The following is a 24267-nucleotide window of genomic DNA, read 5'->3' as shown; positions in this document are numbered from 1 at the left end:
TGACTTGAATTCTCTGGCCTTGGTCTAACGATTTGCTTGAAGAAGTCAGGAGTTCCTTTTGATTTGGGAACTGACTTTACAGGTGCTTCTGCAACTTTCATTTTATCGAATGCTGAAATTAAGTCCATCTTCTTAGAATCTGGAGCTGCTTGTCGTAGCACCGTCACCTGGTGCTGAACTTGGAGATCTCGCGCAGAACATGGCTTGATATGTTCATGCGGTAGAAAGGGTTGTGCAAACACTACTGCTGTGGTGTGCGAAGGGAAGGGGTGGTTGAGAATGTCCATTTTCTCTTCTTCTTCTCCTTCCACCAGAAGATTTTTTTCAATGAGGTCTTGTATGATGTTTTTGAGAACAAAGCAGTTCTCGGTGTTGTGCCCCACTGTCCTGTGGAACTTGCAGAACTGATCTTTCCATTTTCCCATGGGCACAGGGGGATCGGCCAATCTGGGCAACTTAACCATCTCTTTTGATAGCATGTACTCGAGCACATCCGCGAGTGATTGGTCAAGAGGAGTAAACTTTCTGTCGTAACTCCATCCTTCGTGTTTGGTCTTCTCACGCAGTTTTGGCCCTTGATCCTGCTGAGGAGGCTTGCTGAATTGAGGAGCAGGCTTTGCTTTCTTATCCTTGTTGTTCGAACTGCCTGAGCTGTAGCAGTAATCTTTCTTCTGCCCTTTGTGCTGATTACGGCCTTTGTTGTTGTTGTTAGCAGAATAAGTGAAGTGAGCTTTCTTCTTCTGCTCACCTTGGGAGTTGATCTTGGAAAAGGTGAAGCCTTCATAGACTCCATTTTCCACACTTAGTTCGAGCCATTCGGCTCGTTCAGTCAACTCAATGAAGGTCCTGGATGGTGCTGTGGAGATCAATCCTCTTAATGGCTGCGAAAAATTATTGAGGATCAGGGACAATGCATGCCTTTTCGAGATAGGATCTCTCATCTTGTTACAGGCTGATCTCCATCTGTGAATGAAGTCCCGTGCTTTTTCATTCTCATTCTGCCTTAAATTGCAGAGATGACTTAATGTGGGAAGCGCCTCTGTGTTGAACAAGAAGCGTTCAATGAAGAGATTCACAACTTTGTCGAACTCCTTGAGCTCGATGGGGTTGATATGCTCAGCATACCACTTAGCTGCAACTCCTTCCAAGCTGCGGGGGAAGCATAGAAACAATGCTCGGTTATCCCTCTTAAACCGAGAGCATTCAGCAAAGAAAGTGGCGAGATATGCTTTTGGGTCGCCAGAACCATCGAACTTGATGAATTTACGAGGGAGATTCTCCAGATCATCATCCCCTTCTAAGCCGTCATAGAAGTCCTCACTGGTGAAGACTTTCTTGCCCTTGTCACGGGCTTGCAGATCTTTGACAACGCGGGTCATTTCTTTAAACTGCGCTTGCAAAGGCTCTTCTTTATCTCTGCTTTTTGATCTGCGGCTTTTACTTTGGCCACGCTTCTGAAATGCCGGAGGCACCTCATATTCTTCATCTGTGTTTTCAGTTGAGTCTGATTCATCTGAAATCTCTTCTGGTTGGATCTGCTTCTTGGGAGCCTTCTTACTCCTACGACCATGGAACTTTTCTCTGAATGGATTCCTTTCTGAGCTGGTCCCGGGCTGCTCATTCATCATCTTATTCATCATTTTTCTGAACATGGCATACATTTAAGGGTCTATGCCGTCATCTTCTTGCTGCTGCTCTTGACTCTTCTCGGATCGAGGAGAACCCATTTCTTCTTTCGAGGCTGACGAGTACTGGGGTGTTGCTGTCCTTTTGCCTGATCTTGTCTCAACCATCAAATGATATGGATGCTCTCTGCAGGGCAAAGACCTGATTAGATTATGAAGGAATTGATTGTTTTTTGGAAGAAATGTTTGCTAGAAATATGGTAGACAATTTGAAAAAGATGTCCCATTACTAGGGACTGAGTCGTCGTGGGAATCACGACAATTGTGTTGTCATTCCTTCTGCAAAAGAAATAAACAACGAAAATATGCCTTGTTACCTAGGCGAGGTCGTCAAACCATAATAGAAAGAAAGAGAATTTTATTAAAATGAGAAGAATAAGATTTTATTGATCTTGACAAAGAGGTGGAGGACAAACAATTTGCCACCATTCATGATAGTCGGCAGACACTCTAGGACCTGCAAAGATTTTAAGAGAAACAAAAGAATCCCAGCTGTAGCGGGCAAAATGATATGCCCCGGACCATTGTGCGGAGGTGAGATCGAACTCTGCCATAGCTCCTGATAACAGTCGGGCTTCAACATACTGCTGCCTTTGAGAGAACTGCCGAACACATCTCTCTGGTTGGTAGTAGGTGCAGAAGAATGGTCCCAGCAACTTGAACCGCTTGCCATAAGCGTAGGTATATCTGGGAGGAGATATTTGCCGATCAAAATAGTCCCAAACAACGTCATCTTCTTAGATGTTGTTGATCATAGACCGGTACTACGCCACTGGAAGGAGTTCTTGACCATTGTATCTGAAAGAGCTCGCTTGGTTGGAACGTGTTGGAAAAACCACGATTGAAGTGCGTAGATGCATCCTTCAACTAAAATGGATTCTCCAAGTGAGAATCGAGTCAGACCTCGATATAGGAAGGCGAGCGCTGCCATGGCTATAGAGAGGCGATTGGTTTGCCGACTTCCCCATCTTCTCATAAGCTGAATTATTTTGATGTCCATGTAGTTTTGTCCATCTGGGAAGAGGGATAATCCTACAGTGCATAGAACCATTGCATTCTGAATCCTTTCTTTGGCTGTTCTTGATAGCGAGCTGACTTCGACGAAGGTCCCGTATTGGCGGTACAACTCGAGTAGGTCAACATATTCATTTCCTTCCAACTGGATCAGGGGCCAAGATCGGCGGCCTGTCATACGAGCTAAGGAGTCTCGGGGGTCCAAACCCTTGACATTGATAAGGAATTGATGCTCTAATGAATCTCCTGGTTGACCGGCTGGTTCTGGTAACCCCATAATCTCTGAAAATTCGTCCATTAAAACGGTCATCTCTCCCCACGGGAACCAGAAGGTGCACGTCCGAGGATTCCATCGCTCCGTCATTGCATGGATCAGGTTGCCATTGATGGTCTGCTTTCCGACTGCTGACGCCAGTTCTAATCCGCACTCGCTCAAATGGTCCGGGAACATTCGGGAAAAGCTCTTTAACCAGGAATAGTACCACCGGGGAATGAAAGTTTCGGTGCTAAGGGCTCGATGTTCAGGATGACCTTGTCGCACCTCGAAGGAGATGTGACCTTCAGGAAAGATAGGATCGATTTGACTGGATGCCATCGAACTGAAAATAGAGAAAGACTCAGAATGAGACTTAGGAAAATGTGGGAAATTTTTGAAAAATTTTACAGGCAGGATAAAATGCAGCTGAAAATTCGAGATCCAGTAGAAAGGTAGAATGGAAAATCACCTGGAGTTTTGAAAGAAATGGGATATTTGAGAAAATCATCCAGGGTTTGAGAAAAAGACCTTGTGGAAAATGAGGATGTTTTGGAAAAGGCCTAATAAGTTGAAAAATATTGGGAAATATAAAGAATTGAGAAAATCATACATACAATCACATCCTGCACAAGCACTTATGCACATTCAGCACTCCCTAAAAGGCTGACTCTAGATGCATCAATTTGAAAATAGCTGTAGGATCTTAATCCTAACTCTAAGTTCAGATCATCTTTATCCAATCCAGTTATGCCGATATACCCAAACCGAAATCCGAGGTACGTGGCATAGAATTTCAACTCCGGTGCTAAGGTAAGGTTTTCCAACATCCTTGAGCGCCTACCGATATACTTCGGACTGTGGCCCGCGGTACGTGGTAGGGGGGTGTTAACCCAAATAGTTGGCCCAGTTGTGAGGCTCTGTCCCGAACTATGGTTCTGGAAGAGAGCCCAGCAACGTGAAGACCGGGTAATGATAGGTAATTGAGGGTTTGAAAAAATGATCACATGCAAGAAATAGAGGGCTCTAAATCCTAGAGAGATAGATTTTGAAAATTTTGAAGAAGCATACATTGTTTGCATTCAGATCCTAAATTGAGGAGGATTGTATTTAGACCTAAGTCTATGTGAGCATGAAAATATCTCCTCAATATGGTCCTACCAAACCATGCCTAAGCTATATGCATTCAATGTCAGCTGGGTCAGAATCTAGGCTCCTAGGCTCACATGATATTGAAAGTAAAAGAGCTGACATTTTATGAACATAATTTTGATAATTGAACTAAGTCAAGCATAATTTAGGTCAGACAAGGACAGGTCCCATCTCGGTCGCCAAACCTGTTATCGTCGCGAAATTTTTCCCGTCTTCCCCTTCCTTGCGGAAGAGAGAGAGGGAAACGCTTTCGCGCTTCAAACTTGACCGGATTTTGGAAAATGGTTTTGAAATACTCGCCTCCGTTTTGAAAATTGCGGGAAAATCCATGGGATGGGGCTCGACCTGTCGGTACGAGGTTCGACCGTTCCTGCCACCTTTAACAGGGGTAATCGAACCAAGGACCAAAATTGTGCTTGACTTAGTTAAATCATCAAAATTATGTTCTATTCTAAATGCACAGAGAATTCAGGCATGTGCTATGAGATTTTAAAAAATGCAGCTTGGGAAAACATGATGTATGCTTGGAAGATATTTGGAGTTGGAAAAGCATTTCTCAGGAAAAGGATGGAAGTCAATTTCTCAGGAAACTCAGATGAAAAGAATTGAAATCTTGAGAATATAAAGACTTGGGAAAATCATGAATAGTTGAAAATCCTGGAAAAATATAAGTAATTCTTGAGAAAAGCTGAACATTTGAAAAGGGAACACTTCTCGGAAAAACTCGAACTTTGAGAATTTTCTTAGGAAAATGATGGAAAATTTATAGGAAAACTTATTGGAGAAGAAAAACTGACCTTGGGAAATTGAAATCCTGGGAATCTTACCCTTGAAAATCGATTTTTGATCCTTGAGAAAGATTGGGAAGCTCCTTTTGAAAATCTTAAGAAAATATCATTTTCCTGGGAAAACTGTGGAAAAACTTGTCTTTGGAAAACCGATTTTGAAAAATCCTTAGAATTTCTTGAGAAATCGATTTCTTGAGAATGAAGTTTTCTTGAGAAAATCTTGAGAAAATCAATGATTTTATGATGCAAATGACATAAGTGAATGAATGCACTTTGAAAAGATTTTCTAAGAGATTTGTTGGAAAAATATGCATTAAGTCAAGATAAATCCTTCACATATCCTGACTGTGGCCATGAATATGTTCAAGATTTAGTTGATTTGATGCACATGATTTTGAAAACATTAGAAATATGATGTGCATGTTAAGATAGCCTAAGAGTGTAGGCCCAATGTGACTAGTAGAAAGATGATGGATCTGGGTCTCGTCCATATTTCGACTAGGGCCGTAAATATGGATTCCACCGAGTTCATCAACTCCCTAAGAGTTGGTGCACGTGCCATTTGTGAACATCCATAGTGCTTTTGGAATAACAATGCATGAATCATATAAGCAGGATATTTGCATAAATTCAAACTATATGACATGCATCCTAGTCTAAGCAGGAAATTAACTCTCTTATTCCAAAATTTACATTATTACATCACTAAATAAAGAAAATAAAAGAAATTTGCAGACTTCAGCTCCTTCTTTTGAATGTACCTGCCAAACTTGAAATAGGGTTAGCTCAAATATGTGGGTTTTTCCAAGATTTTCCAATAATATTATGAAATTATTGGATTTAATTGGATATAAACCCTATTCTCATGCTTCCTTGATATTTTGAAATGATGAAAATGCAAGAAATTCAGTAGAAAACAATTTGAAATTCGGAATTGGGGTCAAAATACCCCTAAAATTAAAGTTACACCTTTAAAATCAGGGTTTTTTGAAGGAAAACTTGGTAAAATTGATATTTTGAAATTCAAATTGAATCAAATGATGATGAAATTAAGTAAGAGACATGATGACATGCTGCTAAACACAATAGGACTGTAAAATCAGAATTTGATATTTTGCAATTTATCCAAAATAACGAATTTCGCTTGTTTTTCGCTTGGATCCGGGTCCTGCGGGACCCTATTTTGGTATTATGGATAATCCGAACCTCAAATTGATTCCAAATTGCACCAAATTCGGTATGGAGCATCTACCCACTCTGATAAACAGCCTAGAATGCTAAAAATCACGAAATGATATGATTTGAATGCTAAACTTTAAGGAAAATCCTAAAAATGATGGATTTTGCCTATGGATCCGAACCAAATGCAATGCTTAATATGATAATGCAATATTTACACCATGGAAACTTCTGATATTTTGCAGACTGTTAAAGGACCCAAAATAAAACATTTTTGGTTTTTACAGCCTCGGGATTTAAGCCATGGTGAGTTCAATAACAGGGATTTAGTTCTGACAGAGGTAAAAATCACCCTAATCTGATGTAAAATGCTAAAAAAATGTAAAAAAGACATGGAAATATATGAAATTAATCAGAGCTACTCACGACACCTATGTGAACAACTTTCATGTTCATGGCTTCGGCATTTGATCAACAGAAACACAGATAAAAATATAACTTTTTATTCCTAAATTAACAAAACAGACAAAAGTGACCAAACAGAGGACTGAGAAGAAAAATACGAAACTGGTATCACAACTATTCTAAAAATCACAGGATTTTAGATTCAAATAGAGGACAACTCGGACAGAAATTTCACTTTTTACAGTTTTGGATTTGGAGCAACACACAAAGAGAAACCATAGCCCTAAGTCGATCCAAAATCTCATAGGCCCAAATCAGGCTTTGACACGTGTCCCGAACTCTCGGATTTTTGTCAGACATAAAAAAAAAATCATAAAAATCTGAGAAAATCAGGTTAAAAACTAGACATTCTTCCAAGTTCAGGGCATTTTTCGGATCGAAAATTGTATCTCCCATGAGGGCGAACTCGATTTTACAAATCGGAAAATGATTTTCAAAACCATGCCGGGTAACAAAACCCGACTTGCCATTTTGAATGTTTACCCCAGTAAACCAATTCAGATGCTTCCGAATTTTTGGCACAATTTTAGGGACACCTAAGGACGCATTCCGTGATTTTTTTGGGATTTTTAATAAAAAATAAAGGCATGAAATGACATGTGGACTGACTGACAAAAACAGAGACCTACTGAAAATGAGCAAAATTGAAATAAATGCTAAATTAATCCTAATTAATTCATGAAATGTGCTAAATAAACGAAAAAAAATGCAAATTAAATCTAGCTAAATTCATGAATGCTAAAAATCATCAAGAAAGCATAATCATGTGTTTTTATATATGTCATTTTATGAGAATAGCTCGATCCATCCCTCGGATGAGCTCTTTCTTCAAACGATAACACGAATCAAATCATGATGAAATTGATTGGAATAGGGGCTTACCTTGTATTCTCCTGCGGTTTTGGAACTCCCGAAATGAACGTATACCTTGACAATGGGCTCCAGAGGGGTGTGAATCCAAGAAAGAAAGAAAATGGAATTCTGAAGTTCAATTCTCAAACAGGGCTCCCTGAGCTAGGCATGGGCTAGGGTATTTATAGAAATTTTGGAGATTTTCAAAATTCAAACACAGTGAATCTAGACCTTCCATGTGGCGCCATCTTAGAGGGTGCTATCTGGGGGTTTGAAATTCGAATTTGGCTTTTGCAGGGAGCCCTCAGGTGGCGCCACCTCATGTGGCTACTTTTATTAAAAATAAAATTTTGAAGCCAAGTGGGACTCTGGATTGGTGCCACCTCAAAAGGAGATTTGAGGTGTAAAGCTGGAAACAATAGGAGCATGCCATGTGGCACCACCTCTGGAGGCTCTTGACATGTGTCAGAAGGACAGGAGTGGAGGCAGCAGGCTGTGCCACCTCAGAGGAATTCAAATTCTACTTTTCTGCAGGAAAGGAGAGGCTGACATGTGGCATTTCCTCAGAGTGGCTCCTACGATGCCATGTGGCAAGAGGGAGGAAAAGGAGGGAAAGGGACATGTGGCACCATCTCAGACAAAATAGAAAAGGTGAAGCTCAGGATTTGCGCCACCTTAGACTGGAGTTTGAATATTTGAATTGTTGCTTTTTCTGAAGAAAGCCAGGAGTGACATGTGTCTCCTACTTTTCTGAAAGAAGTAGGGAGAAGACATGTGTCCTCTACTTTTTCTGAAAGAAGCAGAAGGAGACATGTGTCACCTGCTTTTTCTGAAAGAAGCAGAGAATGACACGTGGCAGAGGGGAGAGAAGAAGGGCCAAGCCATGTGGCGCCATCTCAGACAATATGGAAAAGGTAGAAGTTTAGGATCTGCGCCACCTATGAGGAGATTTGAATATTTGAATTCTAGTTTTTCTGAAGAGGGCAGGAGATGACACATGGCACTTGATTTTTCTGAGGAAATGAGAGCTTGACATGTGTCCCCTGCAGGAGACACACCCCAAATGGCGCCACCTCAGAGGAGACAAGCCTACCTTTTTTGTAGGAATTTAGGAGTGACACATGTCTCCTACTTTTCTTAGAAAAGTAGGAAGAGACATGTGTCAGGCTACTTTTCTAGAAGGAGGGAGAGGTTGACACGTGTCCTCTGCAGGAGACACACTTCAAGTGGCGCCACCTCAGAGGAGACAAGCTCCACTTTTTCTGGACAGGACAACCTATGACACTTGGCATCTCCTGGTGACCTTTGGAATGACACATGGCGCAGGATGGATAGGGTGACACATGGCAGATAAAGGGGATGACATGTGGCGGCTTCTTAAGGTAGCCCCCACATTGACACTTGGCATGGAAATGGGAGGAGAGAGAAAAGACAAGTGGCACCAATCCAGGGTTCAAGGCTTCTATATTTTTGGGTTTTTTTCAAAATTCAAATTTTTCAAAAGAAAAGCTTGTGTGACACCACCTCAGTGTGGGTCCCACATTGCTTCTTTATTGAAAACAAAATAACAACCTTTTTTTTTTGGAATTTTCATAAAATCTGGACTAATTGGTAAAACAGGAATTTTTGAAAAGAGTTGGCCCCTGTAGGGCGATTTTGTAAAGAAATGATAGTTGAAATAGCTGACAAAAGGCAAAATCTGAGTTGAACTTTATTGAGAATTATCCAGATTGTTTTCCAGAGGAAATATTTTGAAATTCAGAGTCCTGGGGGTAAAATGGGAAGAATTGATAATTTTGAAGACCCAGGGTTTTGAAATCAATTTTGAAAATAGTTAAAATTCGAATCTGGATTGAAAATTTTGAAATCAAGAGTTCTGGACCTCGAAATGACATGCAGTGCAGTGCAGTGATATGAGATGCTCATGCAATGATATGCAATGTCATGTCTTATGCAATATAATCTTGAACCAAGACTTGGAGATGCCTGTCTCCTGTCAGGAGTAAAGTTTTGAACATCTGAGCTAAAAGTAGAGAAATTTTGAGAGTTGCAAATGAAATTTAGACGTTTGCAAGGTCCGGGCTCAGAAAATGACCATTTTGCCCTCCGGCGATTTCAAAGGCTGAATGATGTTGTTTGGTGAAAATGTCAGGGAGGTGAGTGAAAATTTGGGGTGTTTACAAATACCTGAAGACATCTCCAGGAAAAGGTCTATTGTTTACAAAAGAGGCAAATCTTGATGTGGTTGCGTATACTAATGCTGATTATGCAGGGTCGGTTGATGATAGGAAGTCTACAACAGGGTTTTGTGTTTTTGTTGGTGGAAACTTAGTTTCATGGAGAAGCAAGAAACAAGCTGTAGTAGCAAGATCAAGTGTTGAGTCAGAATATAGGGTCATGGCACAAACTGTTGCTGAAATGATTTGGATAAAATCTATGCTTACCGGATTGAGCATAAAGGTTTCTCTGCCTATTAAGATGATGTGTTTCATGAGAGGACTAAGCATATTGAGATAGATTGTCATTATATTCGGGATATGGTTCAAGTGGGAAATATATCAACTTTTCATGTTTCTTCAGAAGATCAAGTAGCAGATGTTTTTACCAAACCCCTTCCTATCACAGAATTCTCAAAGTGTTGTAACAAGCTGAGCATGATTGATATCTATGCTCCAACTTGAGGGGGAGTGTTGAGAGTTGTTATCGTGAGGGGTTTATTGGGTTGTGATTTTATAATGCATGAAGGATTGTATAGATTTAAATATCATGTTGTGGGACATATTAACTCCACTGTGAAATTATGTAAACATAGCATTCCTTCTGATATTTGTGTTGAGCTTCTTACTAGTCTTAAAAAAGATGATGAGAGAAAGGCACAAGTACCTGCAACATTTGTGGGACAGAAATTGTATGAAGATGATCTGCCATCATCATCTCAAGCCACTAAAAGATGCAATAAATGAAGGAAATCGTTGAAATGAAGTTTGATATTGAAGAATGAAGATGACTTTTATATATAGACATATGTTTCAGAATTCTATGTTTAGTTAAATGTATTGTGTTGTTAAATATTTTGTGTTGGACAATGTATTGAGCAGGTTATTTAATATAATTATCTTATAGTGTTTGACGACATATTTTGTTTTGTCTATTGCTTATTGTTGATTGATTTTATGTTGTATACATATTTGTTATTAATTTTAGTAGTTTGTTTACATATTTGTATATTTTTTTTTGTTTTTTTATTTGGGGTACTGCATAGACTGCCTAGGCTTTTTAGGGGCTCACCGCCTAGGCTCCGCCTAGCACCTATGACAACTAAGAACAAAACCACCTAAATTCACTGCAAAGTTATCAAAAAATGATAAGAAGAACGTTAAAATTGGGTGATCTAATCAATGGATTGGTCCAACCAGACACTTGCCACTTTATACTAATCTGACTCAACTTGACTCTAAAATTGATTCCCACTGGTATGGATAATCTATGGAATCAATAAGGATTGGTTAGTTGGACCCAATCTGGCCTGATTTGAGCACACCAATCTGGAATAGACACACACCAGAAAAAAAAACAAAAGAAAAAGGGTGAAGGAAAAAAGAACAGAGAAGAGTAGGTTTGATAACATGACTACCGACATGACATACAACCTAAGAAGACAACCATTTATGGCATCAGAATTTTTTAATATCAATAGGAGTCCTACCAATGATAAAATGATAATAGAATGTCGAAAGCCAGTACAATGATGGCCATGTGGAAACTGGAAAGTGATGGACGTCTTACTTTTTCTTCATTGCTTGCAGCTTGAAGCTCCAAACTATGCTTTTCCAGAAACTCACCAAAATTTGGGTCCTGGTGAAACAATGAAGCAAACATAACCTTATTAATATTTCAAGCATCCAGAAATAATGTCGTACTGAAAGAAGTATGAAGAGTTGTCTATATCACAAAAGATGCACTTGTTTTCTTTTTATGAGCAAACACAAAAGCAAAAATAAAAAACAAAACGCACTTCTATTGCTTTAAATATGCTCTTCATACTTAAGAATACAACATTTCAAGGGTCATAACATGAAAATCTTTCTGAGCATTAGCCAGGGCAGTAAACTGGAAATATTCAGTTGAGATCTAGGTCTTAGTGAATCTGACCTATCCGGATCTAGCTTAATCAAATTTAGAGTTGGATGGAAAAGGCAATATTGAACCTGTACTCGGTTAGCTAATCAGATATATTTTATAAGGAATTGGGTTGGATTACCCTTGGATCCAGATTCAAATGAAAATCTGAAAACTGCATCCGAATCTGATTATTAATCAGATTCATTTGCTATACCGATTCAACTAATCAGATTTGTACTTTTCAGATACCTGACTCAAACGTGATCGATTGACATCCCTAGCATTAGTTCATTTTAGGTAAAACTAAGTGCATTACAATGATGAATGTGAGCCATCAATTTTTTTGTCTTCAAAATAGGAGAGAAATTTTTTAAAACAAACCCTACATGTTTATATTAGTTAGACATACCATCATGTTGAGCTTCATATCTATGGTCATTTCAAGGTCTTAATTAAGTACAAGGTCGTTCTTACCTTTTTCTTCAACCGATCTAACTTACTTTTCAGTTTTACGAGTTCCACCTGAATTGTCTTGTTCTGCTCAGATAGAGCAGTATGGTAGCTTTCATCTACAACAACAACAATTATATTGAAAAATATCCTCTTGCGATTTTACTAAAACAAAAATTTAGGATATTTCAAACACCAAATTTCACTGTTGTAATTATGTTCCAACCTGAATTATCATCACTTCCATCTTTAACAAGATAAGAACCATTCAAATCCTGAAACCAATATCAGAATTCAGAACTCTTTCATAAATAAATAAGGAATTAGAAAAAGATGAGGCCGGATTTTTAGAAGAGCATGACATTACCTCAGAAAGAAGACCATCACTTTCCGAATCTGAATCCATAACTGAATCATTGTCAACATCATTACCAAAAGTATCTGCAAAAATGTCGTCGAGCGCCTGATTTACAATACCTTCAGGATATCTGACAACAATGATGAGCATAACTATATATGAACATAAACACTTGCATTTCAAGTTAAATCGTTAATTAATTGCCTCACCTTAAGACAACTACACAAAATGGAACAAATGTATGCGCACAGATAATTCCATAATACATTGAAAGATATTACGCCCATAATCTAGCTAGAATCTCAGTAAAAAGAATTCGCTACTTTCTGGAAACTGAAAAAGCATCACTACCTCCTGAATAATCATGTCATATAAACTTGCAATATATGACTCAGACTATTTGGAAAACTCATTTGCATTTAACAATTAACCAATGGAAACAATGAAGCTCCTGAATAACATACATGAATGAGGAAAGAACTTAGTAAATTGTGAAATGCTTGACAATTAATGAGTGGGCGAAAGTGAAATTGTGTGATGCTCTCCAAAGTCGAGCATCGGCATCTTTACGATCAAGAATAATACCCACTCCACTAGAATCAACACAAAATTTCAACTGATACACTAGAAATTATTCTAAAAAGAATATCGGCATCGATTATGTCATTTAATCAACACCTAGGAAGAAGAAAATGGTTTGAATTACTCATGCAAGTAGGAATTATGTTAGCAATGACCTCCTAAGGCTCCTAAGAAGCGCACCCCCACAATCATTTTATCATTGAATATAATAGACCTTGTGAAATTTTTTAAAAAGGGAAGATAAGGGCAAATTGGCAACACACATTAGTCTTGTACTAGATTCTCTATGCTGATCCTAGTATGCTCTAAAATGCATAATAGCAGCATAGCACTAAATATTTACTCTTACAAGAACATCTCTTCTGGAAACATTGAGCTGTAATAGAGACTCGCAATTTTTTGTGTATGCATGTGTGCACATGTATGTGTGTGGGTTTTAACAAGAATATATGTTGACATCAATCCGATTGCAACAGTCCCTAACAAGGCCCAAGCAATCATTTTTCTCAAGTAATAAAGAAAATAAGCACAAAAAACAGCATATAGGAATTAAGTGCATAGGATTAATTTAAGACCTCAAAAATAAAAAACAATGTCATCCTACTCTGTGTTGTCTAACTAGGGATTGGCTCTGGGAGGATTAGGCAAACACAAGTAGGGTAGGCAGTACCAGTTGACTAGGTAACCACATATCACTTTTGACAACATAGTTTGCAACTAAACAAAAGTTAGCAACTATCAATGGTGATTACAAGTATGTAAGGATAAAACTCAAGTAATGCAGCTGTTTTTCATAAAAACATAAAATTGAATTTTGCAGTAAAAGAAAACTAAGGCAATGGAAGAAGGTATAAGCACAGTCACAAATATCATGATATTTTAAAAAAATATTATGATATCTTTTCATCAGTTCTAACATTTAAAATATCATGATATTTTTCAAAATGTTGTGATAATTTAAAATTAAAATATCATAATTTATGTTTCATAAATGATTTTAAAAAACTTTGGCTGATAATCCTATTTTATCATTCACATCTCTCTCAATCTTTTTCTCCTAACTAATTAATGGCAATAAATACTGAATGTAACTTAATCCTAAGCAAGAAAGTATTTATTTCGGCCTCTGGACTCTCCCATCTTTCATTGCTTTTTCATTTTTAATACAATGGATGAGACATATTTATTGCTTTTGGCATTTGAGTAATTTTTTTACATATTTTTAACTTCAGTTTATAAATTTTTAAAAAATTATTCATTTTGCCAAGATTTTTTCAATAAAAGTGTGGGAGAACACAGATTATCAATATATGCCATTTACCATTTAATGACAGATTTTATTTTGAAAATATAAACAGAAGGTAATAAATTAATATACCCAAGTTACACAATAGCACAGAGAAAACACAAGAATACAACCGCTACACGACAAAAATGAACAAGAAGCCACATACAACAGAAGCAAAAGAATAAATGTTATAAAAGTTTTAGTTTGTCTCCTTTCAAAGAGGAGCTTAAGACAATTTTCAAATGTATATAAAATGAGGCTAATTGGATGCTATTCACAACAAACAGAAAAAGTAGCCATGATCTAGGTGGGGGATTCCTTGTAAATCAACTGAAAAAAAAAGCACCTACCTATATATATATATACAAAGAGAAGGATACATATTCTTCGTAAAATAATTGTATTGTCTTTGTAAAAATGGCACATTTTTCAAAATGTCCCCTAATTTGCTTAAATCCCCTCACATCCAAAATCTTTTTCCCAGTTTTTTTAATAATATATTTGTCCTTTTGTAAATATAGTACATTGCAAATCATGTGCGAGAATGTCACAAAAAATGTGTGAACTTTCTTTAAGTAAATATTTCTTATGTATATCTACAAATCCAGTACGACTTTCGCATATACTTTTAAGAGGATTAAGAAGAAAATAAGGAGTGGAAGTGTTTAGACCAAGGTTGTTAAATGCGATGAGGCGAAGCGAGGCGTTGAGCCTGCGCTTCGCCTCTGAGGCGTACGCCTCAGCCTCTCACAACATAAGAATGACTGAATTTGTGATAACTTTTCTCCCAAATTTATTTCCAAGCGTACATTGTTAAATGATAATGCCGATTGAATTTAATGTGTATTCGACTGCATCAGAACGACCTTTGTTTAATGCTCAGTCAGTTTTTTTTTTATATTAGCTTTAAGCGCATCACAGCAACGCCTCAGTACCTTGAGCGTGCGCCTCGCCTCTGAGGCATACGCTTCAGGTACTGAGGCGTACGCCTCTCACAACACTAGTTTAGACCCATTCCTGATGCTGTCCCCATCCCCGTCTCAAAATAACTTTATTCCTATTTTAAGAGCATTAAGAAGAAAATAAGGAGAGGAAATGTTTAAGATTAGGAACATATGTATATATATGAAGATTTTATAATATATAAAGATATATTAATAATTTCATTAATGGGGATCGCTGATGGGGCAGGGGCAAGAGTAAGTCCATCCAGCCTTCATCTCTATACAAGTTTTGATTTTCACCTTCATCCCCGGTTCATTCCTCGTTTTATGTCCATCTCCAGTCCAAACGGGGCAGGTTCAGTCGAATCCCATTTTTCCCCGTTCCACTGCCATCCCTAATTGTGTAGGCCTAGGTGGGGGATAATTAGGATACATGTGTGGTTGTGGGTAGGTTTGGTGTTCAAGAGGTTGATTTTGGGTTTGGGTGAGGTTCGGTTCATGGGTCGGATTTAAGTTTGGGTGGCAATGATATCGGGCTTGGAACCGGATCACAATCGAAAGAGGATATTGGATCGTCGAATTGGATTGGTATATGTCAGATATTGGATTGAGCTTTGAGGGTAAATGGCCTAGTTAAGACCTGATCCATATCCAAAATTATATTGGGTCTGCTGGTCTGAATTGGAACTAGAGCTCCATCCGAGACCAATTAGGTCTAGTTTTGGCTTGCATCTAATTATTTAGACTAAAATCAAGGTTTTGGGTCTAATCTGGAGGTATAATACCTTGGACTGGACTTACACTACCCGAAAGTAGGGCGTCTGGGGTCAAACCCGATGAAAACTGGCTATGATCTGAGGCCCAAATACCCGAAACCAAGTCCTGGGTGTTGAAATCCGTTATTGCCGTGACCCGGTTATGAGAACCGGTTCCTAGGATGAACTGGGTACCCTCCCACGAAACCCTATTCACATCAGGAACCCGTGTGAGGGGTTCCTATGAGCAGTCGGGCGCCGCTTGGGGGGCGGTGGCCCAGGGCCGTCTGTCGGTGGTTGCCCCCTGTCAGCCTACCCTATCCGGCGGCAACCCACCGAACAATGGCAATTTGACAATGGGGTGCCCCAGCACGATGGCTGCTGAGTCCATGGAGGGTTGAACGGTGAGTTGCAACCCACCGTCGAGCCCATCAGCCAGGGCGACGGGTACTTGTCAGTTCTCATCCACCGACAAGGAAGAGCTGAGTGTGTCGGGGCTGGTCCTCCAAGCGGTGATAAAGGTGGCCAAAAAGGGAGGGTGTGGAGTCGCCGTGAAGGGAGGAGCCAGAAAAGAAGGAGAGGGATGAGGCCTTCCTCTGTCATCGTTTTGTACCAGAGGAAGATTTGGCAGTCTCTTGAGCGTTTTCGCTGCTCATTAGTGGGATGTTACCAAGGGTCAAAACCTTTGTTTCATGGGTGTCTTCCCACGAATCACGTATAATCATCTTATGAACGCCTCAAACATAGTGTTTTTCTCCTAATTTGATTGCATTGTTCATCCCAGCATGGCAAGACTTTTGCTGATCTCCACCATAGTCGCTTTCAAGGATATTAGTTTCGTCGGCCAATCTGTTACTTTATCCTTTGCTTTAACCATGATTTCTGTCATTTTCTTTTCTTGAACACCTCATGACATTGTCACAAGATACCAACTGATGTAAATCAAGAGTGCTTGATTTTACCATAAAACTAGGTTACACTATTTATATGCACTGAAATTGAAAAAAGCAAAGAAAACTAAAAATTACATAAAACTCAAGAAAATAGCCATTTTTAATCATTCTAACTCCCCTTAATCCCTCTCTCATAACAAGTATTTATAAAAAACTAAAACCCCAACTCTACCATGAATTTTGGATAAGATTTGAAAGCAAACCCAAAATAGAAATTCAAATCTTAAATACTAACTACGGATCCAATTGAATCCTGGATCTTAATCTCATCACTTTTTCTTCTTTTTTGTTGGACTTGGATCTGATTCTGGATCCACAACTTCATCAGCCCCCAGCAAGATTGTTGTCATGGGGGCAGTAGGGACCAGCGGGTCTGCAAGGCTGTCAAGGCCATCGCTGAACAATGGCAGCCCCGCCTCAAGAATCAGTGGTTGGTTTGGCATCGAAAGGAAGCTGTTGTTGGTGCCAGTTTGTCTGGCCAAGAAAGCTCACCGATCGTCGAGTTGGTTCCCCTCCAGCAGTGGCAGGGGGAGGTGATTCCTCGTTCGCTGTGCTCATGCATTAAAGGCCAGGTGCAAAACAATTGGAGAATGGAAGAAGTATTTTTTTAAAATGGAAGGGGGGAAATCATGAGGGTGTGGGAACGAGAGGCATTCTTTTTTAAAATGGAAGGTAGATATGGTTTGAGGGCCGTTATTGCATTACTCATGGTAGTAGGTGGACATTGTTTGTATTTCGGAAACAAAGATGGAAATGTTTGAAGTCAGTTTCCTTGCACAAATTTGGCGAGGTTGTTCTTTTGATTTTATTTCCTCGATTGGCATATCAGGGGATATTTTGGTGGTTTGAAGGGAAGGTATTAGTGGTATGGTTATGGACAACGGCCTATTTTCGATCATGGTGTATTTTGAACAGCTAAATTCAAGCATTTTTTTAATGCTCACATTAGTATATGCTCCAACTATATTTTCTTTAAAAAGAGCTTCTCAGGATGAGCTTAACTTGTTAGGGTAAAAGAGTTTTGGCAAATTGGTGCATAACTAAAAAAATTTAATTTTCTACGTACCTATGAATCCAACCGAGAACAAAGATATACTAGCAGTATGCAGCAGTTTGTTGATTTTGTTGAGTTGGATATGGTGGATTTACAGATCTCGGGTGACTTTATTGTTAGGAAAGTTTTAAAATATTAATGATTACTACCAAAAGAGTTTTGAAAAAGTTTAGTCCCATATCTAAGAGAGAAAAGTTTTTCAAGAGGCTTAAATAGAGAGCTTGTTATCTATTCTTTACTTTGGTAAGCCTTGATTCTTTAGGTGGATTGCGGACCTTGCTGCGCATCGTGAAGCAACAGACGCGCCGTTCGCGCACACGCGCATGCGCAAGGGCGCTTGAGGCGTAATGTGGCACTTTGCACTTTGCACGCTCGCAGCGGTGCGAGGTGCTTATGAGGTGAAAATATCCGTTTTGTTTTTCGATTTGAGTTATCTGGCCGTTTGAAAAGCTTTAAGTTGCATGCATATCGAGTTAATGTTGCATTGTGACTGTTGGGCGGTTTTGGAGGCCTTTGATTGACAGTCAAAGGTGGGTGACCGTTCAGGTCTTTTTCGTCCTATTTTCAAACCGTCAGATTTATGACCTTTAATCTCATTTATCACAAAACGTTTTGGCCTCTCTAAAAGTCTATAATATCTTTTATTTCGTCTTTTGAATATACAAGAATTTTACGACTCTAAAAAAAAAAAAAAAACTTCTTCTTCCTTCTTCTCGATTTGGCTTGCAGAGTACAAGTGTGGTAGAGATCATCTGTCCTTGCGAAGCAGTGACTCTCTGGAGGTTCAAGCCTAGTTGTATCCTGGGAACTCAGTCGCATCAAACCCCTTTTCGCATCTTCGGTCTTCCCGGAGTGGGGCGATTGAAGTTCTAAAGATAGCGATCTTAAGAATGTGCCTCTAGGCTTGAGATCTCTTTTCTGAAATCCATTTTCACAAGGTTGGTGTAACAATTTTAGAACTTCATTATGGCCTCTGGTTCGACATCCAACTCCATCAATCTGCTTAGCCATAACCTCGAAAAACTCGATCGATTTGATGGGTCAAACTTCAAGCGGTGGCAATCAAAGGTCTATTTCTTGCTATCCGAGCTGCATATTGACTATGTTCTCAAAAAGCCCTGTCCCACTGTCGCTGCTGGAGAAGTTGAGACAGAAGAACAGAAGAAAGAGCGAGAGAAGTGGTTTACTGACAACTACCGATGCAAAGGGCATATCCTGAACACTTTAGCCGATTCTCTCTTTGACTTGTATTCACCATTGGAGTCGGCTGGAGAGTTGTGGAATGCTCTCCGAGATCAAGTACAATGCAGAAGATGCTGGTAACAAAAGGTTTATCGTAGATCAGTATGTTAATTTTTCTATTGTTGATGATAAGCCTATACTTGCTCAAATTCATGAGATGCAAATACTGGCCTATAAGATCAAAGGAGAAGGTATGTATCTTGATGATGACTTCCAAGTTGCTGTCATCATTGGGAAGCTGCCGGATTCCTGGAAAGAATATAAGAATCACCTAAAACATAAAAATGAGAAAATTACTTTAGATGGCCTTCTTAAGGACATCCGAATTGAGGAAGAGACTCGTCTTCGTGACAAAAAGAATTTGAGTCCTAAAGAAGGTTATCCTAAAGTGAATTTTGTTAGTAACAAGGGTGGCAAAATCATGAAAACCCAGAAAATCAAAAAGAATTTTGTGAAAGGGAAAAAGCCAACTGATAAAAAGAAAATTAGTTGTTATGTTTGTGGCAAGTTTTGCCATTTTGCTAGAGAATGCAGAGAACAGAAGAGGACTGGTCCTAAGCCAAATGAGTCAGAGGAGAGGCTTGTTGCTGTAATCTCTGAAACCTTTATGGTGGCTGCAAATAAAGACTGGTACCTGGATACTGGAAGCACTGTTCATGTGACAAACGACAGGAACTTGTTCAAGTCGTATGAAGTAGTGGGGGAATGATGCAATCTCTTTATAGGAAACTCTTCCTCAACTAAAGTGCTGGGAAAAGGGAGTGTGGAAATTAAGTTCACCTCCGGGAAAGTCCTAACACTTGAGAATGTCCACTATGCTCCAGAAGTTAGAAAAAATTTAATCTCTGCAGATCTCCTGTCACGAAATGGTTTTAAGATTGTTATTGAGTCTGGGATTGTAACTATGACCAAAGGAAAAATCTTTGTAGGAAAAGGGTTTGCCACTGGTGGTATGTTCAAGATGAGCATAAATGAAGCTACTACTTCTGTTTATATGGTTGACTCCTATTTTCTTTGGCATTCACGATTAGGACATATAAATTCTCGTTGCATTCATAATATGAATAACTTTGGTCTTCTTCTGTGTCATGTGAGAATAGAACATAAACATAAGTGGGAGACATGCATTCAAACTAAGCTAACTAGACTCCCGTTTCCTAGTGTAGAAAAGAATTATAAATTGCTTGAATTAGTGCATTCTGATGTGTGTACGATGGATAATGTTTTGAGTCATGGTGGCAATAGGTACTTTATTACCTTTATAGATGATTACTCAAAATTTTGTTATGTTTATTTGTTGAAACATAAATCTGAAGCATTTTCCAAATTTCTTCTTTATCTAGCTGAAGTACAAAATAGGTTTAAAACAAATATTGTACATTTAAGAACAGATAAAGGAGGTGAATACTTAGGTGGAGAATTTGATAAATTCTGTGAAGATAATGGTATTATCCATCAAACGTCAGCTCCTGGAACTCCTGAACAAAATGGAGTAGTAGAAAGAAAAAACAGAACACTTGTAGAAATGATGAATGCTATGCTGCTTAATACGGGTTTGCATTCCAACTTATGGGGAGAGGCTATACTTTCTGCTTGTTATATTCTTAATCGAGTTCCTTATTCCAAATCTGATAAATCACCTTATGAATTGTGTTTTGGTAAGAAACCTAATCTTAGTTATTTTCGTGTTTGGGGTTGTTTAGCATATGTTAAAATTCCAGAAAATAAAAGGAAGAAGGTTGGACCTAAAGCATTTAAATGTGCATTTGTTGGGTATGCTAAACATAGTAAAGCATATAGATTTTTGGACATTGTTAATGATGTTATTGTAGAATCTAGAGATGCATCTTTCATAGAACATAAAAATGCATTTGATTCTCTTCTTGATGGCAGCCGGATTATAGTAGATGAACTTCCTGTAAATGACATGATTGAATATTCTAATGATTGTGTTGATGAACCAGAAACTGAAGTTAGACTCAGTAAACACATTAGAAAACCAACTAATTTTGGTTCTGACTTTTATACATTTCTAATTGAGAATGATCCTGTGTCTTTTCAAGAGGCTATGTCTTCTCAAGATGCTGCCTTTTGGAGCGAAGCTATTAATGATGAAATAGAATCAATTATGTCTAATAATGTATGGAAATTAGTGGATTTACCTGTTGGTTGTAAAACTATTGGCTGCAAATGGATTTTCAAAAAGAAATTAAAAGCTGATGGTACAATCGATAAATTTAAAGCACGTTTGGTTGCAAAAGGTTTTAAACAAAAAGAAGGTATTGATTATTTTGATACTTTTGCTCCTGTAACCAGAATATCTACTATTAGAATTCTGATTGCCATTGCTGCCATATATAAGCTTCAAATTCATTAAATGGACGTGAAAACGGCCTTTTGGATGGAGAATTAGATGAAGAGATATATATGGAGCAACCTGAAGGTTTTGTAGTGCTAGGGCAAGAGCGCAAAGTTTGCAAACTTGAGAAATCCTTATATGGATTAAAGCAAGCCCCTAAGCAATGGCATGAAAAATTTGATAGTTCTCTGGTGCATAATGGTTTTAAAATTCATGATGCGGATAAATGTGTCTACAGTAAAGTAGATAGTAGCTCAATTATTATTATTTGTTTATACGTTGATGATATGCTTATTTTGGGTAACAATAGTGAATGCATAAATCAAACAAAAAGATTTTTATCTTCTTTGTTTTGTATGAAAGACTTGGGTGTTGCAGATGTTATTTTAGGAATCAAAATTATAAGAAATAAAAATGACATTGTATTATGTCAATCACATTATATTGAGAAAATTCTTACAAAGTATGGATATCTTAATAGTTCACCAGCATGCACCCCATATGATCCAAATATGAAATTGACTCCTAATGATGGTGCTAGTGTTAAACAATTAAAATATGTCAGTGTTGTAGGTAGCCTTATGTATGCAATGAACTGCACAAGGCCTGACATTGCCTATGCAATGAGTAAAGTGTGTAGATACACTAATAATCCTGGTCATCAACACTGGAATGCAGTGAACAGGATTCTTAGATATCTAAAGCATACTTTAGACTATGGAATTCACTATACCGAGTTTCCTGCTATTATTGAAGGGTATAGTGATGCAAGTTGTAATACTGACTTTGAAGATTCCAAGTTTACGAGTGGTTGGGTTTTTACCCTTGGAGGAGGAGCAGTTGCATGGGGGTCTAAGAAACAGACCTGTATAACTCATTCTACAATAGAATCTGAGTTTATTGCTTTGGCATCTGCTTGTAGAGAAGCTGAATGACTTAAAAATATGCTAGTGGATATTCCACTAGGTGAGAAGCCTATACCTGCTATTTCAATGTTCTGTGATAGCCAATCAGCTATATGTAAAGCAGGTAATATGAAATACAATGGGAAGTCTAGACATATTAGTCTAAGACACAGTTTTATAAAACAAATGATTGATGACAATATTATTTCATTGAAATATGTGAAGTCATGTCAAAACTTGGTAGACCCATTTACGAAAGGCCTTTCGAGAGATGTCATCAATAAAACTTCGAGGGGAATGGGAATTAAGCCAATTAAGTCATCACCTAAGGATACCCAACCTAGAGCGCTGGAGATCCCACATGCATAGGTTCAATGGGAAACGAATTGGTGAATGATAGATATTGAGCATATTTATGTAAGCCCATTATTGATGTGTGCTCATGAGCTGTAACTAATATGAGGGTTGAGCTAATAGCTCTTAATGAGTTTGTAGGCCTTAAGGCTAAGGTGTGTGTTACAGTACACCTAGACAAACTCACCTATATGAGTGTAGAAATGTGAGCTGTTTCTTATGAGAATTGGCAATTCTCTAGAGCACTCATGAATCCAGGAAAGCACAAGGCTCTAAATGTGCCAACATGAAATCCACACAATCGTACTTTTGGAAACCTATGTATGATTGAAAACTCCGTTAACAATATAAGGAGCTAAGTTCAAGGTAAGTCCACTTAGCACCTTGGTTAATTTAGGTTTTCTTTCAAATAGTGGGGGTTCAAGTCATGCAGACACTCTCACTAATGCATAAGTTTCTATGCAAGCCAAATATATTTTAAAACTAGTGGGGGATTGTTAGGAAAGTTTTAAAATATTAATGATTACTACCAAAAGAGTTTTGAAAAAGTTTAGTCCCATATCTAAGAGAGAAAAGTTTTTCAAGAGGTTTAAATATAGAGCTTGTTATCTATTCTTTACTTTGGTAAGCCTTGATTCTTTAGGTGGATTGCGGACGTTGCTGCGCATCGTGCAGCAACGGACGCGCCGTTCGCGCACACGTGCGTGCGCAAGGGCGCTTGAGGCGCAATGTGGCACTTTGCACTTTGCACGCTCGCAGCGGTGCGAGGTGCTTATGAGGTGAAAATATCCGTTTTGTTTTTCAGTTTGAGTTATCTGGCCGTTTGAAAAGCTTTAAGTTGCATGCATATCGAGTTAATGTTGCATTGTGACTGTTGGGCGGTTTTGGAGGCCTTTGATTGACAGTCAAAGGTGGGTGACCGTTCAGGTCTTTTTCGTCCTATTTTCAAACTGTCAGATTTATGGCCATTAATCTCATTTATCGCAAAACGTTTTGGCCTCTCTAAAAGTCTATAAATATCTTCTATTTCGTCTTTTGAATATACAAGAATTTTACGACTCTCAAAAAAAAAAAAAAATCTTCTTCTTCCTTCTTCTCGATTTGGCTTGCAGAGTACAAGTGTGGTAGAGATCATCTGTCCTTGCGAAGCAGTGACTCTCTGGAGGTTCAAGCCTAGTTGTATCCTGGGAACTCAGTCACATCAAACCCCTTTTCGCATCTTCGGTCTTCCCGGAGTGGGGCGATTGAAGTTCTAAAGATAGCGATCTTAAGAACGTGCCTCTAGGCTTGAGATCTCTTTTCTGAAATCCATTTTCACAAGGTTGGTGTAACATTTATACCTAGTCAGTCAGGAGAAGAGACCCTTGCATGCAGAAATTTGAAAGGTTCATTGTGAGTAAGGGTGGTGGGAGCGACTCCGTGATGGACGAGCCACCATGGGGCGGCGCCTATATCCATTTCGGATCACATGTCAATAATGCTCGAATGGGAGGTAAGATGGATGAGCAATCGA

The 24267-nt window shown here is 38.6% G+C and overlaps 1 protein-coding gene across 1 annotated transcript in view; it reads right to left on the bottom strand.

Moving 5' to 3' along the window:
• LOC149818509 (uncharacterized) overlaps positions 1–24267 on the bottom strand; it is a 639703-nt gene that overhangs the window by 611821 nt on the left and 3615 nt on the right. Inside the window, exon 3 of the mRNA XM_089986232.1 lies at positions 8908–8912. Within this exon, the coding sequence (XP_089842358.1) occupies positions 8908–8912 (5 nt within the window). The remainder of the gene's footprint in view (positions 1–8907; positions 8913–24267) is intronic.

This window comes from Nuphar pumila, chromosome 13 (assembly GCF_984573655.1).
Source record: "Nuphar pumila chromosome 13, dmNupPumi1.hap1.1, whole genome shotgun sequence".
Lineage (NCBI taxonomy): Eukaryota > Viridiplantae > Streptophyta > Magnoliopsida > Nymphaeales > Nymphaeaceae > Nuphar > Nuphar pumila.
The sequence above is the reverse complement of the archived record's forward strand: the minus strand, read 5'-3'. Positions and strand labels throughout refer to the sequence as shown.